The sequence below is a fragment of the Pongo pygmaeus genome, chromosome 7, assembly GCF_028885625.2.
Source record: "Pongo pygmaeus isolate AG05252 chromosome 7, NHGRI_mPonPyg2-v2.0_pri, whole genome shotgun sequence".
NCBI lineage: Eukaryota > Metazoa > Chordata > Mammalia > Primates > Hominidae > Pongo > Pongo pygmaeus.
Window position 1 is genome coordinate 39,015,541 of NC_072380.2, and position 19,580 is coordinate 39,035,120.

At 44.3% G+C, this 19,580-nt stretch overlaps 1 protein-coding gene across 10 annotated transcripts in view; it reads left to right on the top strand.

Moving 5' to 3' along the window:
- Positions 1-19,580, top strand: part of TACC1 (transforming acidic coiled-coil containing protein 1) — a 125,828-nt gene that overhangs the window by 27,645 nt on the left and 78,603 nt on the right. For 4 of the 10 annotated variants that reach the window (XM_063668651.1, XM_063668653.1, XM_063668657.1 and 1 more), the window contains exon 1: positions 1,298-1,448. The exons of 1 other annotated variant lie outside the window; for it this stretch is intronic. In XM_063668651.1, the coding sequence (XP_063524721.1) occupies positions 1,372-1,448 (77 nt within the window). In that variant the 5' untranslated portion in view covers positions 1,298-1,371. Of the gene's footprint in view, positions 1-927; positions 1,449-19,580 lie in introns of those variants that run through there. 5 more of the 10 variants (XM_063668660.1, XM_063668663.1, XM_063668658.1 and 2 more) reach the window with 4 other exon arrangements.

The window sequence follows — 19,580 nt, forward strand, 5'->3', positions numbered from 1 at the left end:
GGCGTGTGCCACCATGCCCGGCTAATTTTTGTATTTTTAGTAGAGACGGGGTTTCACCATGTTAGTCAGGCTGATCTCGAACTCCTGACCTCAGGTAATCCACCCCCTAGGCCTCCCAAAGTGCTGGGATTGATTACAGGCATGAGCCAACGTGCCCGGCCGTGAATAGATAATTATAAAATAAGATTGGTAAATGCTTCGTTAGCAGAGTTAACAAGTGCTATAGGAGCCCTGGGAAGGACAGTGATAACATGGGTGTAGGATGCCTGCATCCGTCACCAATTGTGAGCGCCCACTGTGTGCCAAGCATGTTGGAGGAACAGTGAAATCAAAACAGATTCTCTGTCTTCTTGGAGCTTACGTTCTAGCAAGGGAGACAGGCAGTAACAAAGAAGATGTAACATCAAGATGCAGGATGGTGTCACAGAAGGGAGGTTTGAGAAGGATTCCAGTCTGCTGGAAAAAGCGCTAGAATAAGGACAGGTGGCTGGAGAGGAGGTGGGCGGCAGGCAGGAATGGGTGAGGAAGGGCATGAGAGATGCTCTAAAGGGAGTTGCTAGGTGTAGCTGGATCGCAGATGAGATGATAGGGATAGGTGTTTGTTTGTTTTTTCCTTACGACAGAGTTTGGAGGAAAATTCATTGCCTGGTTGTCAGAGCCTAAAGGGACATTAAGAGCTAAAGATGAGCATACTCCCTTGTCTTATAGATAAACAAAACAAGACTCAGAGAGGGTGAAATAACTTGTTCCAAGTTACTCAGCTAGTTGGAGGCAGAACGAGAACCCAGTTTTCTGTGCAGCTCAGTCCAGGCCTCCCTCAGTCTCAAGAGGCAGAAGCGGTTTAGGGGAAAGGCCACGCCCTTTGCAGGGCCGCCTGGGTCCCCCGACCCCGTCACACACCGCCCCCTCCTGCTGCTTCTCTGAACAGCAGCTCCCGGGGCCTCTTCCCGCCGCTTCCCTTCCAGCCCCGGACCCAGAGGGCGGAGAGGGCGACGTCCGCGGATCGCGGGGTCCCGGGGGCGCCCGCAGGCCTCGCGCCCTCCACCTGCTGCCCCGTGCCACCTAGGAGCTCCCTTGCCGGGCGAGGAGGCGCCGCTGCCCGGGCTCCCCGCAGCCCCGCACGCCCCAGGCGCTCCGCATCTCCAGGCGGCAGCACCCGCGGGGCCCTGCAATCCGCGGAGAAGTTGGCGGCATCTGAAGCCACCTCCTTCCCCGCTTTCCCAGCGACGGGGACCCTACGGCCCGGCGCCCCACCCCGCCCTCCCTCGCCCCACCCTTCCTCCCGCCCCACCGCCTCCCCGCCCAGGGTCTGGGCACAGCAGCCCGCCGCCCAGCACAGGCGGGTGCAGCCCCGGCCCCAAGTTCTGCACCATGGGAGGCTCCCACTCGCAGACCCCGAGGGGCCGGGAACCCGCTGGGGAGAGGCACCCGAGACCCACGGAGACCGCGTGAGTCCCAGAGCCCTCGCCAGGGGCCGCCTTTGGGGGTTTGCGTGCCAGCCCGGGATGGAGCGCGCTGGGGCCCTTCCCAGAAAGGCTGGGAAGGTGGGGTTCCCGCTGGCGGCAGCGGGGCACGAGCGCTCAGCAGCGGGGCACGAGAGTTTGGCCAGCAGGGTCCCGGGGGCGTCCGGCTGGGAGCGTCCTGCCAGGACCCCACCGCGACCGGATCGCGTCCGGGCGTGACCGTGGTCCTGCCCCAGTACACGCTGCACTGGGGAGACAAGGGGACCCCGGCCTCGTCCAAGCAGAAAACGCACGTGTCCTAAAGAGCTCTAAAACATTAACAAGACAGAGTTATTTGCAGGGAGGTGAAACTATGAGACAGGCACTCAAGTCTCAAAACGCAATTGGCGTTGGCCCTCGGGGTCCGGGAATTTTGACGCAGTGCTTGCTGCTTGCAAGAACTCCCTCTCTTGTTTGCTCCAAGGGTTTCATGATGATCTCAGAAAAAAAGGGCAGTATTGTAGCAGCAGCAATTAGGCTTTTGTTCTGGGACAGCAACAGTTGGGGACACCAAGTACTGTAATGAAAGCTGTGAAGGGAAAGTTTTAGAGAATGTGATTAGGAGCAAGTCCTACGGTTTAAAAGATGGCCAATGCTTATTGACAAAGAGGGGATAACAATTTATTTGGAAATCAAATAGTCTTTAAATATTTATTTATTTATTTATTTATTGGAATGCATGCGTGTTTTGGAATTGCAGCAGTGTCAGGGAATCCATACTCTTTATTTTAATTCAGCCAATGTCGAAGCTGTTTAGTTTGAGAAAGATACATTTAACCGTCACAAAAGCAGCCTGGACCGCGGGAGGGCTTTTGAATCATCTTTTCAAGGCAAAGTAGCTTTCGGAATATCCAAATGGCTAATTTTGGCTCCTAATGTTACCGGTGTTCACAAATATAAACTTACTTCAGGCAGCTTATTAATAAGAATAGCTGACGCCGGGCGTGGTTGGCTCACGTCTGTAATCCTAGCACTTTGGGAGGCCGAGGGGGGCAGATCCTCTGAGGTCAGGAGTTTGTAGACCAGCTTGACCAACATGGTGAAACCCCGTCTCTACTAAAAATACAAAAATTAGTGTAGCATGGCGGTGCGAGCCTGTAGTCCCAGCTACTTGGGAGGCTGAGGCAGGAGAATCGCTTGAACCCAGAAGACGGAGGTTGTGGTGAGCCAAGATCGGGCCACTGCACTCCAGCCTGGGCAACAGAGGGAGACTCCATCTCAAAAAAAAAAAAAAAAAAAAAGCTGAGATTTACTGAGCACATAACACGTGCAAAACACTTCTAAATGCCCCACATGTTATTTAACCCCCAAGAGCCATTGAATTATTATAGTTCTTGTTACTGTCTTCATTTTACTGGTGAGGGAACTGAATGAAGCACAGAACGATCAAGTAACCTCTCCAAGGTCACACAGCTAGAAACCCAGAGCTCATGCCGCAGCCGCCTCCCACCCGAGAGTTGGAACTATCCTAGGAAACAATCAAAACTTGTCTCAACTGGCAGAGCACACCATCCTTTTTCCTTTAATTTTGTTTGAATAAGGAGTAAATCTGCAATAGCAGTGCTTAATAGCTAATTAGACAAAATTGCCAAAGTCAATTTAACTTTCAAAAAACATGAGAGGCAATATAACATTGAGATGAAGTTAAGAGTTTGGGAGGCAAAGAGCCATGGGTTTAATTTCTAGGTGCTGCTCCTTAATGCTGGAGATCTTTTATCTGTTCGTTAACTCTTCTGTGTCTGTTTCCTTATGTGTGAAACAGGAATGATAACAATATCTACTTCACAGGCTATTTTGAGGTTGACATAAAATCATGTATATATGAATAATAAGTTATAGTTTATCTCTGAGCAATATACTATTTTAGCTGAGGATGAAAGTTGACTATTTTTTGTAAATGTGTGGCCAAGTTTACTGTGTAACTTGAAAGTAAATAATGGAGGCTTTCACTGATGGTGTGCTGAAGAAATGAACTCAGGATGCGAGGTAGGGTTCAGTTGTTAGGGTGTTAAATTATCCAATGGCTTGGCAGCCTACTTGTTTTACCTGTATAATATAAACATGCATAAAGGATCTCTCTCTTCATTGAGGCTCTGCATGCACCTTGAATATTTTGCAGAGCTTGCCTAAAAACAATCAACATGAAAGCCCATCCTAGGAATACAGCCCCTCCCTGCTCAAGTGAATACATGAAGCACATAAACACATGCCGTCAGTACTGGGATTACTGGCCTCATCTGCATGTGTAGACTCTGCTCAGTGAGGCAGCCTCACAAATCATTTGGCATGTCCAGGTGAAAGACTCTAGAAATGCAAGATTCCAACCTGTAATATACATGAAAAGCAAAAAGGATGCTTTTTATCCAAGTTCTGCCTTGTTCAGATGTACAAGTGACAAGTCTCTCCAGGATACAAGAAAGTAGGAGGTTCATTGTTAATGTTACCCGGCTACAGACTTCCTGCTGAACATATGGCTGTCGTGGATAACGCTGACCTCAAGGAAGTTCTCCTACTCAGGCTGTAGCCTTTTCAAAGTCTATTGTTCTTTTAAAAAAAAAAACCATGAAAGTCATATGAATAATACATCAATGCGGGCATTTGTCTTTTGAGGGAGAAAGTACGTTTCAGAATGTTCACAATTTGTATTTCAGAATAATCTAATCAGGTACTAAAAGTAACTAGATTAAATCTCTCCTACAAGAACTCTATTGTGAAATATAAACAAGCATAGATGTACATGAAAAGAAATGTCTGATTTTAAGATACAATTCATTATTATTGAGAATTGTAGCTGCTAACCTTCTCCAAACCCAAGAAGCCAATGAGCCAGCTTTGGTAAAAGTTAGTGGAAATTTCACTTCATTTATTCAAGGAGGCCATACAGGAAGGTGAGTAAGAGCAGAAATTGTGGAGTCAGGCAGACCTGGGTTGTAATCCCAGCTAGATCACTTAGGAGGTTAGTTTAGGAAACATTGGAAATACAGTTATTTAACTCTTCAGTTAGGCAAATTTCTGCATCTGTAAAATGGCAATAATAATCAGACCTAATTTTTTTTTTTTTTTTGAGATGGAGTCTCACTCTGTTGCCCAGGCTGGAGTGCAGTGGCACGATCTCGGCTCACTGCAACCTCCAGGTTCAAGCAAGTCTCCTGCCTCAGCCTCCTGAGTAGCTAGGATTACAGGCTCATGCCACCATGCCCGGCTAGTTTTTATTTTTAGTAGAGATGGGATTTCGCCATGTTGGCCAGGCTGGTCTCGAACTCCTGACCTCAAATGATCCACCCACCTCACCTTCCCAAAGTGCTGGGATTACAGGCGTGAGCCACTGCGCCCGGCCTCAGACCTAATTTTTGAAGTGGTGTATATTAGTAACACAATGGCCAGCACTTAGTGAGTGTGAAATACATAGTTATTATGAACACATTTGCACATATATGTACCCATGAACCAGATGCCATGCTGGGCTCTTTGGAAGGTATATTCATGAGTAAGGCAGGGTCTCTTCTGCAGGGAAGTTTGATTTGTGTGCTAATTCTACAAGGCCTCTGAGAAAAGCAAGGCAATAACTCTTTTGAGTTAATTTTTTCCTCATTTTTCACTTCCATTTTCCAGAAAGTTGTACTACCAAGAGGATGGAAATGCATTTGGGAATATGATAGTTCGATGAAATGTTTGAAATCACTCATTCCTTAGTTGTTTATTTTTGGTGATGTGGCCAAGATAGGTTTTCTACGAGTAGTGGGGAATTTGTGGAGAGATTTGAAGGATGAGACAAAGCAGAACCTGTGATTCATTGGGGAATATCATCTGGCGTTTGTTGTTTAGCTCTCTGCCTGGAATGTAAGATCTGCACCTGTTGTCAATTCTTACTAGTTAAGTTTCCAGACCAATCGTTTGCATTTGGAATTTAGCATAATGAAAAGGTCAGTAGCAAAGTCAGGAGGAGTTTCTGACGTCTTCAATGATTTTGCCATGTGAATTTCTGATCAATTAGGTGCAGGCTATGTGATATTCCAGTAAACCGCAAAGTCAGCAACAGCTAGGGTGAAGTGCCTTTTAATGAGCACGTCACTGTGGGACACATGTCCCTGACACTAAGAGGGAGGTGCTGGCTTGGAGGTTTTAGACACAAGAAAACATGACTTAAAATAACTAAACTTAGGGAGCAACATTTGTAAATTCATTGCTTTCAAATTTATAATATTGTTTACCACCTTCTCAACACAAAATATTTGTTGTCGTTAAAAGCATGTCAGTTCCCATTTGCTATAGAAGTTTTTTACATGTCCATGTGAAAATGTCTTAGTATACAATTAAGAGAGAGATTTAGAGCAAGTTTGTGGAGAAGACCCAGAGCAACCAGCCCTATGATGAAAAGGTAAAAGAATTATAGTATTTAACTTGGAGAAGGGACCCAAGACATATGGAAATATGTAATTTTTAGGAGATGTTGGCTGGCTCTGTCTCCCGTGAAGCCAATCCCGAAGGAAATGATTTGAATTGCATGACGAGGGAATTATTTGTATCTACTGAATTTAGATATTGCAACTTCTAGACTATGAGGGTAGTTGAAATAGAAAAAAGAGTTAATAATGGGAAGAAAAATCCCTCTCTGCAAACCATTAAAAAGTAAGATAGATACTCTATCAAGAGTGCAACTCTGAGGGAATTCAGGTATAGTTTTGCTCCACCATTTCTTGTCTTTTAGCTGTAGTGGATAACTGTCCCCCACCACTACCCCTCGCTGCAGTCTCTCTCAGCTGGCATGTGGTTCAAGTATTAAAAATGAAGAAGAGGCTGGGCGTGGTGGCTCATGCCTATAATCCCAACACCTTGGGAGGCCGATGCCGGTGGATTTCTTAGGTCAGGAGTTCGAGACCAGCCTGACCGATATGGTGAAACCCTGTCTCTACTAAAAATACAAAAATTAGTTGGGTGTGGTGGCACACTTGTAGTCCCAGCTACTTGGGAGGCTGAGACATGAGAATTGCTTGAACCTGGGAGGTGGAGGTTGTGGTGAGCCAAGATCGTGCCACTGCACTCCAGCCTGGGCGACAGAGCGAGACTCTGTCTAAAAAAATAAAATAAAATAAAAATCAGGAAGAGAAACAAACAAAAAAAAGAGGACAGCTGCTGATGTTCTGAGATAAGGAAGTGGATTATTTGAAGTCTAGGTTGGTTAACAGCCAGGGTGGGCTATAGGGCACATGAATTTGCTAATCCAAGGTCTGGAAATGCACTGGTGCCATCTACCTGTCTATGGCACATGGAGGGCCCCCTTCTGAGGAAGCTCACTCTGGCTCCTGTGGGTGCTTTTTGGTTGTTGTTTTTTATTGTGGTGAAAGATACATAACATAAAATTCACCATTTTAGCCATTTTTAAGTATACAACTCAGTGGCATTAAGTACATTGGACAACCATCATCACTACCCATTTCCAGAAGTTTTTCAGCATCCCAAACAGAAATTCTGTACCCATTAAACAATAACTTTTCACTCCTTCTTCCCCCAGCCCCCAGCATCCACCATCCTATTTTCTGTCTCTACACATTTGACTACTGTAGGTACCTCATGTAAGTGGAAATGTACAGTATTTGTCTTTTTGTGACTGGTTTATTTCCCTTAGCATAATGTCCTCAAGGTGTGTCCATGTCGTAGCATGTATCAGAATTTCTTTATGGCTGAACAATATTCCATTGTGTATATATACCACATTCTGTTTATTCATTCATCTGTGAGTGAACACTTGAGTTGTCTCCACCTTTTGGCTTTTTTTTTTTTTTTTTTTTTTTGGGACAGAGTCTCACTCTGTCACCGAGGCTGGAGTACAGTGGCGTGATCTTGGCTCACTGCAACCTCCACCTCCCAAATTCAAGCGATTCTTCTGCCTCAGCCTCCCTAGTAGCTGAGATTACAGGCATGCGTCACCAGGCCCAGCTAAATTTTGTATTTTTAGCAGAGTCAAAGTTTCGCCATGTTGGCCATGCCGATCTCAAACTCCTGACCTGAGGTGATCCACCTGCCTCGGCCTCCCAAAGTGCTGGGATTACAGGCATAAGCCACCACACCGGGCCCCGCCTTTTAGCTCTTGTGAACAATTCTTCTTTGAGCATTGTTATACAAGTATGTGTGAGTCCCTGCTTGCAGCTCTTTGGAGTATAAACCTAGGAGTTGGATTGCTGGATCATGTGATAACCCACTTCACTTTTTGAGGAACCACAAAACTGTCTTCCATAGTGGCTGCACCATTTGTCATTCCCACCAACAAATGCATGAGGGCTCTAATTTTTTCACATTCTAACACTTGTTATTTTGTGTTGTTGTTTTTAAATAGGCATCCCAATGGGTGCGAAGTGGTATCTCATTTGTTTTTTGTTGTTGTTGTTGTTGTTGTTTTAGACAAGAGTCTAGCTCTGCCACCCAGGCTGGAGTACAGTGGCACAAACATAGCACACTGAAGCCTTGAACTCCTGGGCTGAAACAATCCTCCCACCTTAGCCTCTTGAGTAGCTGGACCACAGGTGCACACCAACATCCCTAGCTGTTTGTTTAAAAAAAAAAAAGATTGTGGAAATGGGGCTCTCGCTATATTGCCCAGGATATGGTCTCAAACTGCTGACCTCAAATAATTCTCCCCACTCAGCCTCCCAGAGTGCTAAGATTACAGGTGTGAGCCACCATGCCCGGCCTTATTTTGTTTTAGCATAAACAAGACATCACTTTGGAGATCTAAGGATTTTAGGAGTTGCATGCCAGGAAATGGAGTCAGAAACCAAATACATTATTTACAATATCACAATTGTAAAGAAAATAAACCACCCATAATCTAATCATCTGGAGATAATTGTTAACATGCTGGGACATTTTTTATAGTCTCTTTTTGTCAACCAAGTATATTTTTCAAAAATGGGGTTATGCTATGTCTTTTGTATTCTCATGTTTTACTTAACATTATAAACATTTCTCTATATTACTTTACTGAATTCAAAGATATTATTTTAATGCTTGCTTAATGGTTCATTAATTATAATTATATACCATAATTTATTTTTTTCCTACATGTTTGATATTTAGGTTGGTTATCATTTTTGCTCATATAAACAACAGTTAATAAACATCCTTGTAATTCTTTGTACATTTCTGAGTAATGACTTAGGATACATTCCTAGAACTTCAATTACAGGGTCAAATAATGTATAGCAAGATTCTAAAAGTTACTACGTATTACTATATATTGCCAAATTTCCCTCCTCCCCACAATTAATACCAAGTTAGAATCCTCCCAGCACTTCATGACAGTGACAGTCTCAGCATCCTTTTCTTTTTGAGACTGAATCTCGCTCTGTCACCCAGGCTGGAGTGCAATGGTGCGATCTCAGCTCACTGCAACCTCCACCTCCCTGGTTCAAGCGATTCTCCTGCCTCAGCCTCCTGAGTAGCTGGGATTACAGGTGCCCACCACCATGCCCAGCTAATTTTTGTATTTTTAGTAGAGACAGGGTTTCACCAAGTTGGCCAGGCTGGTCTTGAACTCCTGACCTCAGGTGATTCACCCTCCTCGGCCTCCCAAAGTGCTGGGATTACAGGCATGAGCCACTGCGCCTGGCCCAGAGCATCCTTTTCAATGCTGGGCACTATCATTTTAAATCAATTTGGTAAAAAAAAAAAAAAAATGCAATCCTGTTTTAATTTTTTAATTCGTTAGTAAGGGTTATGTTTAATTCATTAGTAAGAGAATGTTATGTTTATTAGCCATTTTGAATTCCTTAATTTCTTGTTATTTCTCCTTGCCTGTTATGGACTGAGATATTAATTTTTCCATATTTATTTGTAAGAGTTCTTTATCTTTATATGATGAGGCCAGCTAGCATTTATTGAGCACTTACCATGTGCTAGGAAAATGCTAAGGTCTCGGCCGGGCGCAGTGGCTCATGCCTGTAATCCTAGCACTTTGGGAGGCTGAGGTGGGCAGATCACCTGAGGTCAGGGGTTTGAGACCAGCCTGGCCAACAACTTTGAAATACCGTTTAAAAAATTCAGTATCAGGCCGGGCACGGTGGCTCACACCTGTAATCCCAGCACTTTGGGAGGCCGAGGTGGGTGGATCATCTGAGGTCAGGAGTTTGAGACCAGCCTGGCCAACATGGCGAAACCTTGTCTCTACTAAAAATACAAAAATTATCCAGGCATGGTGTCAGGAGCCTATAATCCCAGCTACTCAAGAGGCTGAGGCAGGATAATAGCTTGAACCAGGGGGATGGAGGTTGCAGTAAGCCGAGATCACACCACTACACTCCAGCCTGGTTGACAAAGTGAAACTCCATCTCAAAAAAAAAAAAAAAATTCCGTATCATAACCTCTCTTTCTTTCTGTTTAACTCTTGATGGTTTTGTTTCTTTTTTTTTTAATGTGTAATTTTATTTCTGCCTCATTAAACCTCCTCTTTGTCTAGGCCAACAAGAGTTTCTTCCTCCTCCAAGCACACATGTATTGGGCACTTGATTATGAGAAAATCCTCAGATCATTGGAACTTGGTATGGAGTTACATACCTGTCCCTCCCCTCCAACGTGTGTGCTAATTATCTTATGGAAAATAACTTTTTTCTTGCCTTTTTCTCCCAAGAAAGCCTTGAGTCTCATCCAGAAGTCAGATAAGTGCTGGATCTCTTCTCTTTGCCTGAGTGACAAGCTGTTTTTTTCTGATTCTAAAGAAGGAGATTGCTGTCCACACATGAATATCCACAAGGCTAACACTGCCCCTTTATTAGTCAGAAAGATATTTGGTTTTCAGCTTTCCCTTGATGGCTTTTGTCTTTTTATTCCCATTCATTGAACAAATGTTAATTTTTTCTTTTCACTCTCTTTCATTCAACAAGTATTAATTGACTGCCTTCTTATGTTCAGGCACTGTGAACATTATTATGTATGTGGGAATTTACATGAGCAGAAGAAAGCATCTCAAAATGTGTGAAATCTGAATATTTGTTTATAATACTGCAGATGGGACATATGCTGAAAAGTCAAACAAGAGGAAATGACCTTGTGAATGGAGGGGGATGTGTGGAGCTGGAAAAAAAAATAGGACATCTATAACTGAGCTTTTCTCATAGATTTTTTTTTTACCAGCCTAGTCAATTTTCAGTCCATCTTGAGGTTGCATTTTAAGCATTTTCACTCCTCTGCCGAAATGGTGGCACCTTCAAATGCCCTCGGTCATCAGTATGCTTTGTCAGGCATACATTTTTCAGGGACAGTCTTTAGAGTTTATTTTTTGTAATAATAGGACGTAAAGCACAAACAGATTTAATATAAGGAATGGCAAATGATGAACCACTGTTCTCTGCTCTTCCTTTATCTTCCAGCTCCTTTACTTTTATTTGTGGAGACTTGGTATCCTTGAAGAATGACTATCCACAAGGATCCCTTATTTCGACATTGCTTCATTCCCAGAACCCTTACTGTTACAGATACTTTGGATGTAATTTTTTCATTGTTTGTACAATTGTACAATAGTACAGTTTTATCTTTATCAATCTTATATGTCATGTCTGCTACATATGATATTAATAACACTTCTAGGCAAAATACATTATATTTAGCCTCCTTAAATTTGGGAATGTTACACAGAAACTTTAGAGTTCTGTCTATTTGTGGAGGTAGAGTAGTTCCGTTTCTGAGAAAACCCATCCTGTTTATCTGTCTTATACTCTGCATGTTCTCATAAGAACCTGATGGCATGGAATGTCACTGGTAAAGATGGGAGCTCCCAGGAACCTTACAAAGATGCTTTGCTCTACAGCAATAGTTCTGAAAACTGTTCAGAGATCCCTTGATAATATGATCAAACTTTTAGGGATCTTTCCCTGTGAAAATACACATATACACAATATGTGAAATGAGGACTCTCAGAGACCCTGAAACCTGTGCATTATCCCATTTAATCCTTTCATGGATCCCATGAAATAGACATTATTATCTGCATTTTACAGATGAAGAAACTGAGGCCTGGAAAAGTTGAGAAACTAAGGCCACAGAGCTAGGTTTCAGTCCTGATGAACCTGGCTGAAGCAGAGGACACAAATTACCAGTCAATTCCAGAGTGTTTCTGCCACCCAGGCAACTCATTAACCACTGGAGGCTTCTGTTTATCTACTAGAAAAAGAGTTTATATGGCTATTTCCTACTGATAAGATAGTTTCAGGGAAGTAAATGTTTGAGAAAACATCGTCCAGCCCATTCTGTAGCTAAATAGCTATAGAGAAATCCTGTATTGCATTTACACAGAGCCGACAGAAGACCTCTCCTGGGTTTCTGTGCTGAAGTATTTTTGTCTATGAGTCTTGCTTTCCTAACAACGGCAAAATGTTATGTTTCTATGACTACATCAAAATTGTTCTTAAATAGGGGTTTGAGAAAACAAAACTAGGAAGGCTTGGGCAAGATACGAAGGTAGGAAGATGACTGACGTTTCCTCTGCCTTTTCACACCTGTGTATCCATTGGCCTCAGAAGGCCCTTGAACCCCTTGATGATATTCAGGCTGTGGCACTTCTGGGCAGATGTGTGTGAAGCCATGATTCCTAATAAGTGCCCGGGGGGCCATAGTAATGGCACTTGGGACCACAGGTCAAGTCCTTATAACCTGGGCCCTTTACAGTTGATACCCGAAGCAGAGATTGGCAGGTTCTCTTGAGGACAAGCCTAGAACCGAGAGATGTGCGCAAATTTCAGGAATAGCTGGCAATAATGGGGAAGAAGAGAGACAGAGAGAGTAGAGTCTAGAGTGGGCTTCTTTTACCTGTTTTCCATCTCCTTCCTGCTTGTTGCCAGGTGGAGGGCTCTGTCCTCCCACCAGGGGGCGCCAGCCACCATCCACTGAGTTTTTGGCTTGGGGTTGGCCTGGTGGGGAGCAAGAGTTTCTTCAGCCAACTCCTTTGCTGGGTGCAATAAAATGAGAGGGCCATTGAGGTACTAATCTATAGTACACGTAGGAGAAAGGAAAATAGATTAGGGGACGGGCACAGTGGCTCATGTCTGTAATCCCAGCACTTTGGGAGTCTGAGGTGGGAGGATCATTTGAGCCCAGGAGTTTGGGACCAGTCTGGGCAACATAGCAAGACTCTGTACAAATAATTTTTTAAAAAATTAGCCAGGTGTGTTGTCGGCGCCTGTGGTCCCAGCTACTCAGGAGGCTGAGGCGGGAGGATCTCTTGAGCCCAGGAACTCGAGGCTGCAGTGAGCTGAGATTGTGCCACTGCACTCCAGTCTGGGTGACAGAGTGAGACCCTGTCTTGGAAGGAAGGAAGGAAGGAAAGAAGGAAGGAAGGAAGGAAGGAAGGAAGGAAGGAAGGAAGGAAGGAAGGAAGGAAGAAAGGAAGGAAGGAAGGAAGGGAGGGGAATGGAAGGGAGGGAGGGACGGTGGAAGGGAAAGAAAATAAAGGAGGACAAAATTGACCTTTTGACACCCCATTCCTTCTGCTGGCCGGGATTCTGCCTCTCAGGGATGTGTCTTCAAATCCTGTGATTCACAGAGAACTTTCTGTAGCTTCTGAGTAGTTGGGAGTCTCCCTTCTGCAGTCGTTCAGTGCTTGTTCATTTGTATCCGCTGGTTAAACTGCAGTATAAACACCCTGCATTGGATGCAGAGGGGACTCATTGTGACTTTTTGTATTTATAGAAGTACAAATGTTGAAGAAATTCTCTTCACACACAAGTGTGTTGATGGACGGTGTGATGAACGTTCTGGTGCCCTCTGGTGGCTGCTGCGGTTCTCGGCTGGTGAAGCTGCACAGCAGAAGGAACGGGAGTGTCAAAAGTTCAGTTTTGTCCTCCTCCATCCTTGATAACTGTGTCTTGTTTGATTGATTCCATACCCCTGTATGAATGGTCCAGGGGCTGAGCAAGAAGCTGTGTGTTAGGACTGAAGTGCTTGAGGAGTGTGTGTGTGTGTGTGTGTGTCAGAGAGAGACTTTGAGGGGTATATGTGCAATGTGTGTGTGTCACCATATATATATGAAACTGTGTGTGGGAGGTGTGTGTGTGACTGTGGGCTTATATGAGAGTTGGGGGGAGGTGTATACGTGGTTATATGTGTACTGGAGACTCAATGTGTGGGTGGGGGTGTGTGGTGTGTGTGAGACTGTGTATGCAAGACTGTCGGGGGAGGTGTGTGTGTGTGTGTGGTGTGTGTGACTATGTGTGTGGGGTGTATATGTGTACATGAGACTGTGGGGGTGGGAGTGTGTGATATGTGTGGTGTGTGTGAGACTGTGTGGTGTGTGTATATGAGACAGTGGGGGTGGAGGTGTATAGTGTGTGTGAGACTGTTGTGGGGGAGGTGTGTGTGACTGGGTGGTGTGTGTGTGTGAGAGACTGTATGGGTGGGGGTGTGTGTGGTATATGTGTGACTAGGTGTGTGGTGTGTGTGTGTATGAGACTGTGTATGGGAGGGTGTGTGTGGTGTGTGTGATTGTGTGGTGTGTGTATGTGTATGAGACTGTGTATGGGTTGGGGGTGTGGTGTGTGTGACTACATGTGTAGTGTGTATATGTGTATGTAAGACTGTGTATGGGTGGGGGGTTTGTGTGGTATGTGTGTAACTAGGTGTGTGGTGTATGTGACTGCATGGGTGGGGGTGTGTGGTGTGTGATTATATGTGTGGTGTGTGCATGTGTATGAGACTGTATGAGGTGGGGGTGTGGTGTGTGTGTGACTGTGTGGTGTGTGTGTGTGTAAGACTGGGTATGGGTGAGGGTATGTGGTGTATGTGTGACTGTGTGTGTGGTGTGTGTATGTATATGTGAGACTGTGTATGGGTTGGGGGTGGGGTGTGTGTGACTATGGGGGGTGTGTGTGAGTGTGTGAGAGAGACCGGGTATGGGTGAGGGTGTGTGGTGTGTGTGATTGTGTGTGGTGTGTGTGTGAGACTTGGTATGGGTGAGGGTGTGTGGTGTGTGTATGTGTATGTGAGACTGTGTATGGGTTGGGGGCGTGGTGTGTATGTGACTATGTGTGGCGTGTGTATGTATGTGAGGCTGTATGGGTCAGGGCTGTGGTGTGTGTGACTATGTGGTGTGTGTGTAAGACTGCGTATGGGTGTGTGGTGTGTGTGATTGTGTGATTGTGTGTGTGAGACTGGATATGGGTGAGGGTGTGTGGTGTGTGTGACTGTGTGTGCTGTGTGTGTGAGACTGGGTATGGGTCAGGGTGAGTGGTGTGTGTTTTACTGTGTGTGTTGCATGTGTATGTGAGACTGTATGGGTTGGGGGTGTGGTGTGTGTGTAACTGTGTGTGGTGTGTGTATGTATGTGAGGTTGTATGGGTCAGGGGTGTGGTGTGTGTGACTATGTTATGTGTGTGTGTGACTGTGTTGTGTGTGTGTGTGTGTGAGAGACTGGGTATGGGTGAGGGTGTGTGGTGTGTGTGTGATTGTGTGGTGTGTGTGACTGTGTGTGTGGTGTGTCTGTGAGAGAGACTGGGTATGGGTGGGGGTGTATGATGTGTGTGTGAGACTGCTGGGATAGGTGCGTGTGTGACTGTGCATGCGTGTGGTGTGTGCATATACATGAGACCCTGTGTGGTGTGGCGTGTGTGTGTGAACATGCGTGCTTCCTGCGCTGCCGGCTCTGGCTCTCCCCCATCCTTCCTCACAGAGCAGCGCAGGTTTGGTCACGGATGTCAGGAGCCCGCGGCTTCCCTGCTAAGCTAAGAGCCCTCTTCAGGCCCTGTGGTGTCACTATAGCTGACAGTGTCAAGTCTCACGCCCTTTACGAAGCAGAGAGGGGTTTTGATGCCGCATTGTTTAGCAGTATGCAGACATCTCCCTAGGGGCGGCAGATTTCCTGCCTTCTGAACAATCTCGAGGGGAGCGTGGATTTCGGTCCCGGCGCCACCCTTGGGTTTTCCCTCCCCTGCCCCCTCCGCCGCGCTCTCCCCCTTCGCACATTCGGAAACCCTCTTGGGAGCTGAATCACGTTCTCTCCTTTTTTGGTCCTAGTTGAGCTCTCTTCCACTTTCATCACCAGAGGCTTGAGATCTATGAAAGAATCAGTTCCTCGCAGGCTGCGGTCTGCGCCGCGCCTCCTTTGTATGTCACGCTCAGAGAGGAGCAGTGCCCTTGGAGTGCCCTGCTCTTGCTGAGAGCCGCACGATAGATGTCTCTGAATGACTGACTTTAATTAAAGTGTGGCGGGCTGGAGATAAAATGATTCTAAATATCTGATTTGGGGGGAAAAAAAGCCAGTTTCTTTCTTAAGGGGGAAAAAAAGGACTCCAGCACCAGGAGTCTCTTCGGTATCCCTGAGAGTCGGAGGAACTCTTTAAATGCGGCCCTTGATGGTGTTGTGGAGGGAGAGTGAATTCTGGGAATCTCTCAGCAGCTTTTTGCCAAACAGATGGGCCAGGAGCCGTGGAACCAGGCTGAGGAATGTTGCCTCACGATCTCACATATCCATTCCTGGCACCCACCAGCCCAGGGAATGCCTCTACCAGTTGTCAGCGAGAGGCTTACACAGCATCTTAAATAAAGGGGATTATTGAACCAAGAAGCCAGGGACTGATGGAAATGCCCACCTTGCTGGCTCATTGAAAAAGTTTGGCGAGCTTGTCAGGAGACATGAATTAGATGGGCTTGGGTCTTGTGCCCTTTGCTAAACCAAGTGCTGTATTGGGAAAGAGACGGGGAGAGAAGGGTTGGAGATGCTCTTTAGTCAGGCCTGAGTCACTTGCCCAACCCTGAAGTTGGAGTGGGGGATGGAGCCAGGATTTCCAAACCACATGCCCCTAGAGTTTCATGGAAAATATGGATTGTGGATTGAAGATGGGGGGTGATGTGAGGCAGACAAGGACAGAAAATCCCTGTTCCAGCTGTGATTTAGCTGTGAGTTTGGGGCTCGTGACACCATACACTCCTGAGGTTTGTTAAGGGGTTTCAGGATATTGTGGACAAAAGCGAATAGCAAATGATGTTCAGTCCATAAGTACCATTTGGAGGAGGAAATAATTGAACTTGCTGCTGATCAAAAAGCTTTTGGTCTCCAGTTTGGATGTTGGAGACAGGTTTCTGTGTAAGAGAGTGAGGGTGTACAACATGACTGAGAAAGAAAACAATGAGTTAAGGCACATAAGTGCGCATGGGTGTCACCTGGAGGCCTTCTTATAACACAGATGGTCAGGCCCACCCCAAGTTTCTCATGCAGTAGAGGTGGAGCTCAAGAATTTGCATTTCTATTTTATTTTATTTATTTACTTTATTTATTTTTGAGACAGGGCCTTGCTCTGTTGCATGGGCTGTAGTACAGTCCATGTACTACTGTCAGCCCTTTATGATGGGTGCAATCATAGTTCACTGCAGCCTCCAACTCCTGGGCTCAAATGATCCTCCCAACTTGGCCTCCCTCCCAAGTAGCGAGGACTACAATCACACGCCACCATGCCCGGCTGTATAATTTGCACTTCTAAGGTGTTCCCAGGTGATGCTGACGTTGCTAGCCCAGGGACCACACATTCAGTACTGCTGTTAAGGCAAAAGACTTAAACACTCCATATATGAAAGAAAGAAAGAGAGAGAGAGGAAGGAAGGAAGGAAGGAAGGAAGGAAGGAAGGAAGGAAGGAAGGAAGGCAGGCAGGCAAGCAGGCAATGCTTCAACAAATCCATTAAAACACATTCAAACTTCAGAAATAAATGTGTTCAAATAAGACCAGCAATCATTGGTGGTGGCTTATCATTTCACCCATTTGACAGTTTTAAAAGATTGACTGGACTCAGTGTTGATTAAGGTTTAGAGGAAAGGCTGTCTCATACCCTGTGTTTACAAATGTGAATGAGTACAGCCTTTCCAGAGGGCAGTTTGGCTATATGTATCAAAATATAAAATGTGTTTGTTTTGACACTACAATCCCACTTCTAGAATTTTACTCTAAGAAATGATAAGTGTGTGAAAAGAAATTTAAGTGTGTGAAAAGATGCATATGCATGGGGTTGCTCATCACGGTTTCATTTATAATGAGGAACAGCAAACCCATTAAATATCCCTCCATGGGGAGCAAGTCAGGCAAATTCTGTACAGACACACAAAGGCATGTTATGCAATGAAGAGAAGGAGGCACATGTGGGTTCTGCAGAGAGGCAGATCTCAATGAGGGGTCAGGACGGGTCTTGGCTGCACATCCTGGTTTCCTCTTCCTCCATGGGGAGCAGCACCTTATGAAGAAAACAAGCAGCATAATGAATAAGTACTCACCTCTAGCAAAAGATAATATGTATAGTTAAATCAATAAATATTAATTTGTTAATTTAAATGTTAATATTCATATATATTAATGTGTTGATTTAAATATTACTATTCATTAATAATATAAACAATAAATTGATATTTGTTAACATTAAATATTAATAAATTTTATGTATTAATATAAATAAATACTAATAAAACAAATATTTAAACATACATAAAGTACTCACCTCTATTGATTAAGGTTTGTATTAAGGTTTATAATATTAAGGTTTAATAATTAAGGTTTATTGTTGTATTAATACTTAACCTGAATAAGTACTCACCTCTAGCAAAAGACAAAATGTATACTTAATAAATATTAGGCCGGGCACGGTGGCTCACGCTTGTAATCCCAGCACTTTGGGAGGCCGAGACAGGTGGATCACAAGGTCAGGAGTTTGAGACCAGCCTGACCAACATGGTGAAATCCCATCTCTATTAAATATACAAAAATTAGCCTGGCATGGTGGTGGGCACCTGTAATTCTAGCTACTCAGGAAGCTGAGGCAGGAGAATTGCTTGAAATTGGAAGGTGGAGTTGCGGCGAGCTGAGATCGCGCCACCGCACTCTAGCCTGGGCTAAAGAGTGGAACTCCGTCTCAAAAAAAATTCATATTTTAAATATTAACATAAATATTAATATACATATCAAATAAATTAAAATATTAATATAATATAAAAATTATTTTATATTTAAATATTAGTATTTATATTAATTAAATAAGTACTAATATAATATAAATATTAATATTTACACTGGTAAATATTAATAAAATCAATAAATATTGAAACATACATATTATCTTTTGCTATAAGTACTTATTCACTATTTGTGTAAAAGTATCTATCTGTCTGTTGTTCCATTTGTCCAAATAAGTATATGCTTGTGTATATGTAAGAGAGAGATTTGCAATCTTTATTCAGCCATCAAATATTGAGCAGAAGAAACAAGATAGGTAAGGTACTTTGTGTTCATGGAGCTTATGTCTAGTAAGGAAAGACAGATTATAAGTATTAATAGAAAAATAGAAATACTTCAATTCCAGATGTAAAAAGTACTTTGAAAAAGAGGGAGAAAAGGGTATACGCTCACCAACATTTTAACAGTGGCTATTTACGAAAGACAATACTACGGGCAGGTTTTTCTTTCTTCTTTGAACTGCCTGTGTTGTCAAAAATTCACTTTTTCAGAGACAAGGGTGCTTAACATGGCCTTCTAGGCTGTCATGCCTTGTGCCTCCCCCACTTCACCAGCCTAAGCCCCTCTCCTCCCTCCAGCAGCTGCTCATCAGCCACGCTTACTTGAAACTGGAGGCTGCTTCTGTCCTTAGTGTCTTGATGAAGGAACGCTGTTACCCTACACTTCACCCAGGCAGCTTCTGCCTATCCCTGAGGCTTCAGTCTGTTACTTCTTCAGAGCAACCTCCCTTGACATCTCCACCGATGCCCTCCACCAGCCATTCTCAGAGCCCCCTGCAATTCTTATATTTCATACATGCCAATTTATATATTACATATTTATTTGTTTGCTTACTAAGCTCACTCATATGCAAGTTCTATGAGGGCAGGAACTGGATCTCTTTTGTTCAACATAGTGTTCAGCAGAGGCTGGCAAAGCTTGGTCATTTGTCAAATTAGTGGAATGAATGAATGAATGAATGAACATATGTATTATTTTGCCTTAAACAGTAAAGGTATTTAAAAATACATTTTTTATTATTGTTTTGAGACAGGGTCTCACTCTATAGCCCAGGCTGAAGTGCAGTGGTAGCATCACAGCTCACTGCAACCTTGATTCCTGGGC